Source organism: Octopus bimaculoides, chromosome 20 (genome assembly GCF_046866305.1).
Source record: "Octopus bimaculoides isolate indiv1 chromosome 20, ASM4686630v1, whole genome shotgun sequence".
NCBI lineage: Eukaryota > Metazoa > Mollusca > Cephalopoda > Octopoda > Octopodidae > Octopus > Octopus bimaculoides.
Genome location: NC_142947.1, coordinates 37797805 through 37805304, shown reverse-complemented (window position 1 = coordinate 37805304; position 7500 = coordinate 37797805). Strand labels below are relative to the sequence as shown.

General features: G+C 38.6%; 1 protein-coding gene across 2 annotated transcripts in view; it reads right to left on the bottom strand.

Moving 5' to 3' along the window:
* Positions 1-7500, bottom strand: part of LOC106871144 (protein shifted-like) — a 328503-nt gene that overhangs the window by 1130 nt on the left and 319873 nt on the right. For both annotated transcript variants that reach the window (XM_089338385.1, XM_089338386.1), the window contains one exon: positions 372-479. In XM_089338385.1, coding sequence (XP_089194511.1) covers positions 372-479 — 108 coding nt within the window. The remainder of the gene's footprint in view (positions 1-371; positions 480-7500) is intronic.

Here is a 7500-nt window from a genome sequence, read left to right as displayed (position 1 = left end):
GGTGTGTGTGTGTGTGTGGTGCTGTTGTACTTGTTTTGCTATTTGAGTGTGCAGATATCACGATGGGTAGTACGGTTCCTTTGTTTGGTTTTACAAATTTTAAAGTTAAAAATCTTACAATTTTTAAGTTATTTTCACACAATTGCAATCGATACTTTAATACATGTTACAATAAAACATTATTAATATCAAACCCTTTAACCTTCTACCCAAATGACTCCAAATTTTTCGTTTTTAATCAAATATTATTCCATAGTATTCGTTTAACATTTTCTCCTCATACACTGACATGTGTATATGAGCGATTCGTTAATGAATGTTATTTTGCAATAAATTTCGAGAAAGGAGTAAAAAACGCTCTATTATCTTACTTGCTCGCATTCTTCTTCGACGCTTCCGTCTCTTGTTCGGTCTCTTCTTCCGTTTCCGCTTATGACCATTCACGTGACTTCGTCGTGTTCGATCTACGTCATCTTTAGCTGAAAAATATTTGAATAAAGTATTCTATATTTGAAACAGCAATCTTTATTGAACGCATTACCTGGAAGGCGACACACACACACACACACACAGAGTCACACACACACATGCCCATACACACACGCACATACACAAACATACATAATCACGCTCACGCACTTACACACACACACACACACATACACGTGCGCACACACATACACACACGCGCACAAACATAAATACACACATGCGCGTTCGCACGCACACATACACATACACGCACGCACAAACATAGATACACACACACATTGGTGACAATATATATATGAATTTATAAGTGGTAATATATTGGTTTCAAATTTAACCAGCAATTTCGACCTCGGCGGAATTTGAACTCAAAACGTGAGCGCAAGCAAAATGCCTCGCGGCCTAACGGCATTTTGTCCGGCGCACGAAAGATTCTGCCAGCTCGCTGCCTTACAAGAGGTAATATAATACGAAGAATAAGACGACGAGCTGGCAGAATCGTTAACACGCCGGGCAAAATGTTTTACGGCATTTCGTCCTTCTTTACGTTCTGAGTTCAAATTCTGCCGAGGTAGACTCTACCGTTCATTCTTTCGGGGGTCGATAAAATAAGTATCAGTTGAATACTGGGATCGATGTAATCGACTTACCCAACTCCCTCGAAGTTGCTGGCCTTGTGCCAAATTTGAAACTAATATATCCACACTCTTTCTACTATAGGCACAAGGCCTGAAATTTTGGAGGAGGGAGCTAGTTGATTGCATCTACCCCCAGTGATCAACTGGTACTTATTTCATTGACCCCGAAAGGATAGAAGTCAAAGTCGGCTCCCGGTGGACGAAACGCCGTTATTTTGTCCCCGGTGTGTTGACGATCCTGTCGTCTCGCCGCCCGAAAGAAATTCTTATTCTAAGGTAAGATCAATTACAAGTCTGCCTCAAGATAAATAAAAACAAAAAAAAAAACAAACAAACAAACAAATAAAAGCACTAAATTTATGAAGAATTCGGCTATGCAGCACATAACTCATGCAATCAAGTCTCGAAAGTATAAGAACAGGGCGTTTAATAAGAGGTTTCTCAACGTTTACTTCCACTGTCCATAAGAGAACGTCAATCAACCCGTCTCATTCTATGGCAGGGAGGAAGCTGTTTTGCAACAACGATGGAATCAACTAATAAAACTGCCACAACTAAACTCTGCCGCTGTTCTAAAGATAAGCGAAGACAAGACGCATGATGAAAATAGCGTTAAATCATGACGAAGATAATTAACTTGCTCGGCATCAAAAATGATACAAATAGGAAATAAACTCAATTATACTATGCGACGAAAACGAAATATTAACATATTTAGTAAAAGACCGCATTAGAAGAACAAAATACACAAGAAATTGGTAGAAATTTGAGAAATGAACTCGTGTCTTTGGTAGTTCCAGAGGAGAGTAACAGATTTTATACCTCAGAATAATTTTAATCGATAAAACAATTAATATAAATCTTGTACGTTTACTTAAAGATTGTTTCATCACTATTTCGGCAAATATGATGTAGGTAATGATTCACTGATGAAATAAGGCCTAAACATGACTGGAATTGTCTCCCGTTGAAAACATATAAAACGCAGCTAATATTGTATTTTTTCTTTGCATAAATATTTCAAGCTTAAAATTGCTTTTTCAATGCACTTCTACATTAAATATGGTGACTCTGCGAATGGTGTGTCAGAATAACTGTTACAAATAGATCAATCAGTAATATAAAAACATGAATTTAGAAATTTGATGGATGAATTTCGGTCCCGATAACTTTCGAAAGAAAATACTGAGAAATTAAGTTTCTAACTCCTGCTTTCTTTTACGCCATGGTAAGGACCTTGGAGAGGTGTAAACCCCTAAGACCTTTTACAGTCTGTATTTCACTGAATGGTTATATCTTTCGATACAACATGCGTTTATTTTGCCTTACTCAGCATAAAGTACGGACATGGATACATGTATCATGTAATGAAGTACGCTATGCTCAAATCTTTTGAAATCTCAAATTTCGTTAGTATCTGTGTGCGTGAATGCACACGCACGCGAGCACACATATATCATCATCATCATCATCATCATCATCATCATCATTATTCAAAACAGTATGGTTCCTGAAACGAACCATAAAACTGTTTTAAATAATAATATATGTAACTTCTACTAAATGGGATGAGTGCCTCTTTCTTTGGCTCACTTACTCGTATGTGTGTGTCTATTTGAGTGTGTGTGTGTGTGTGTGTGTGTGTGTGTGTGTGTGTGTGTGTGTGTGTGTGTGTGTGTGTGTTTGTGTGTGTGAATGTATGCATATTCGAGAAGCATCTGCACATTTTCTGCTCACGCAAGAAACTTCAGCAAATTCCTCTAAAACGAGGCTATGAAAGACACTTGCCAAAGGTGCTGTATAGTGGTATCGAGACCGGAAACACGTGGTTGTGAAACGAACTGTTTAACCACATATCCATTCCTGCTCCCCGTATAACACGTACGTAAAGGGGTAAAGGGTAAAGACCCCCTTCGGTCATGAATGACTATGGGATTGTACCTAGAAAGTTCTCCTCCGAGGAACAAGCCCTGGTAAGGTCATTTATGGTAGACCAGCAGTCAACCATGCATACCATCCTCTCCCCCCCCCACCACCACCACCAACGTTGTTCCAAGGGAAAGGCAAAGGACTATACAGCTTGGCACCAGTGACGTCACAATTCATTTCTACAGCTGAGTGAACTGGAACAACACGAAATAACGTGTCTTACTCAAGAACACAACACACAGCCCGTTCCGGGAATCGAACTTACTACTTCATGATTGTGAGCCCAGCATTGTAACCACTAAGCCGTGTGCCTTCATGCATGTAATACAATTAAAATGATATTCATCATTTTTTTTTTTTTTTGTGATTAGTGCAGCCAGCCATTTGGGCGCCACTCTAGGTGCCTCGGTATTTCCTAATCACCACTGATCCCTGTTATTCGTTACATACATATGTCGTAGTATAGAATTCTTTCCCGGCCTCGATGTTGTCGGTCCAATGTTTTCGCTTGCTTTTTTTTGCTTTTTTTTTTTTCGCTTTCCTTCAAATACGTCATGGAGAATGTGTTTCGATAAAAGGACTATAAACTTGCGGAGGGGAGAGAATAAGAATTGTGTTATTCATGCTTTCACCACAGAGATACCAATGAAGAACTACATACGAAGTCAGTTGACCAGATCAAATAGCATTTGAACAGATCAAATAGCATTTGACCAGATCAAATAGCAGAATGCCGTCTTATAAAAGCAGGATATAATGGATGATCTAATCCTAGGTATACATTATCTATAAATATCCATATGCGCACGCTAACACACACACACACACGCACACACACAAACGCACACGCACAAGCACACACATATCCAGTCTGATGATCGGTGACGTGAAATTCGAATAAATATATGTGAGGTGTCAGTTGCGATAAAAATATGTGTATGCATGAGTATGTGTGTCTGCATGTGTGTGTGTGTGTCTGTGTGTGTGTCTGTGTGTGTATGTGTGTGTCAGAGAGACGGAGAGAGGTGAGGATATAAAAGAGAGGCGAAGAAAGTGCATATACGCACGTATTGGGTTATATGTACATGTATGAATATTCTATATATACTCAATTTTAAGTTCATCTTTAATCTTTTACTTGTTTCAGTCATTAGACTACAGCCATGCTAGGGCACCGCCACGAAGAATTTTAGACGAACGAATCGTCACCAGCTCTTATTTTTTTTTTTTAAGCATGGCCATTATTCTATCGGTCTCTTTTGCAGAACTGCTAAGTTACGGGTCGTAAACATGTGAACACCGGTTGTTATGTGGTGTGCGAGACAAACACGAAGATATACACACACGTACATACACACACACAGAGCTGTGCTGGAGCACTACCTTTAGTCGAATAAATCGACCCCAGGACTTATTCTTTGTAACCCTAGTACTTATTCTATGGGACTCTTTGGCCGAACCGCTAAGTTACAGGGACATAAACACACCGCCATCGGTTGTCAAGCGATGTTGGCGGGGGACAAACACAGACACACAAACATATACACACACATACATATATATATATACATATATACGACGGGCTTCTTTCAGTTTCCGTCTACCAAATCCACTCACAAGGCTTTGGTCGGCCCGAGGCTATAGTAGAAGACACTTGCCCAAGATGTCACGCAGTGGGACTGAACCCGGAACCATGTGGTTGGTAAGCAAGCTACTTACCACACAGCCACTCCTGCGCCTGTAAACAACGCGATCGAATGTGGGAAAAAAAGGGGGTCAATGAGTGCTGCCCCTTCACTCCCTGACTAAATGGTTTAAACAAAGCTCTTCTTAATTTCTTTTGACTCAATCTTTATTTCTTTCTTACTTCCTACCAAACACAACGATGTCGAAACACCCGATATCTCAGCGATATCTCAGGATCCCTTGTGTCAATGAACTGAGTGTGTTATGAATACATATATTCATCGTAAAGGAGTTGTTCATCTGTAACGAAATTCGACAGCGACTAGCATAATCACGTTCGAATTTGCCAGAACGCATAAAGTAAATATATGGAGAGCGTTGTTTTATATTCCGTTGTTCGCCGTCCATATGACGATTTATATGCACTAATCTCACTCTCCTTCTATGAGACCCATTTTCTCTCTTTCTTACACACATACACACACGCTCTCTCTCTCTCTCTCTCTCTCTCTCTCTCTCTCCCTTTGTGACTCTCGCGATCTCATTTTCAATGAGACGCTGTATTTCCCATTACTCATTGTCTTTTGAGTATTAGATTACTATCTATTTTACAAATGTTTTATTTACGATCCTTGTTCTTCGCGCCTATGTGTGTATGTGCTTACTTGTGTGTGTGTGTGTGTGTGTGTGTGTGTGTGTGTGTGTGTGTGTCATATATATATATATATAGAGAGAGAGAGAGAGAGAGAGAGGGGGCACACACGTTATATGGGAGGGTAGGCATGTAATATGATATATGCTGCTATATAAATAAATATCAATATATATAAATGCATGTATAAATGTGTGTGTGTGTGTGTGTGTGTGTGTGTGTTTCAGTATTATTATTCCAGTATTGCTAGAATAATACTGATGCAATGTATTATTTCATATAATAATCTTTTCTACTCTAGGCACAAGGCCCGAAATTTTTGAGGAGGGAGCCAGTCGATAACATCGACCCCAGTACGCAACTGGTACTTAATTTATCGGCCTCGAAAGGATTAAAAGCAAAGTCGACCGCAGCGGAATTTGATCTCAGAACGTAAAGACAGGCGAAATACCGCGCAGCATTTCGCCCGGCGTGCTAACGTTTCTGCCAGCTCGCCGCCTTATATATTATATAATAATATTTCAACAATGATCTTCAGGAAAATTAATGATGAAACAATGGTAATATGATGCAATAAAAGGCATTGATCACTTTACTCTCTTTTTCAGTTCTTATATTTAAAAATATGTATTTTATTTTTTACTTGTTTCACTCATTTAATTGCCGCCATCTTTTTATGTGCTACTATTAGTTTCCTGTACTCGGATCATGCCAAACATTGTTTTTTATAACACGTTTGACACCTAATGACTGTGCCGATATGTCAGACATGTTATAAAACAATGTTTGGCATGTTCTCAGCACATGAAGCTAATAGTAAGACATAAAAAAAATGTACTGTGTTTATTAAATGATACAAACACACACACATATATGTATATATATGGTGGCTGTCAGTGACTCGTAAACTAGTTTGACCACCAAAGCCAAATTATTTATTTCTTAATATTCCTGTTAGTTTAATTGCCACACAGTTTAAGTAGTAATTCGGGTCACTTGTTGGGACATTATGTACTCTAAGGATTAGACATATAGCTAAAATGAACCTAAGATCCACAGAAAATCATTCGCAAAAATTAGAATTTGGCAAATTTTCATACGTATGAACGAGAAGAATTAAGTTCAGTCATGAAAAAGCAACATATTTCGGGAAATCCCCGCGAGATTTGGTTAAATATTTGCTAACATGCAAGGAAATTACTTTAACAGCAACTAAAACTTCTTTGAAATTTCTATCGCTGTTTCTATTTTAGTTGTGATTACCAACCCTTCCCGCTATTCATGGCTTTGTTCTTTTATACATTCATACATACAAACATACATACATACATGTATTTATTTATTTATATATTTATTCATTGACTAGGTAGAATGCCACGTTGTATACATTGTATAACAGCGTTTAGCTATGTCTCACATGGAAATGAGTCAAAATTCTGTCGTCATTGACTTAGCTTTGCTTTCATCTAATTCAATGTTTGGATTCCGTAATGTAAAACGAATGCATACATATTACTACATACATATACATGAATATATGAATACATATACATGAATATATGAATACATATATTCATATACATACGCATAGCTGCTGAAAAGTACTTGGCGTTAAGGATATTGCGAAGGACCTGGCTGATGGCCCAATGTTCAGAGTTCTTTTGCAACGTTTAGAAAATCTGAGGGACCGCTGCAATCTGAATAAAATCATATTTAACAGATCTTCCTGTATTTTCTTTTACTCAAAACCAGAAACTTTCCGCTATCCCCTTACGTATATGGGTGTGTGTGTGTGTGTGCGCGCGTGTATGTATATGTGTGTGAGTGTATATGTGGCCCTAAGCCTTTATTCTGTTTATTGTCTCATGCCTCGTCCGTCAACTAACAGTCTCGTCTCGAGCCCGTCTCGTTTTGTTATGATTTGGTCCCATTCCCGGCAAGTTTCTTGCCGGTGCCTCCAGAGTGGAAGCAATATTATCGATAATGGCCGAAATTGCGCTCGACCTTCTGGCCGATAACTGAAGAGGAGATAGTGACATTTTGTGTTTTCCGTTCGTCTGTGTATTTAGTATATGTTCGTATGTTTATTTACTACACGTTTTTTTA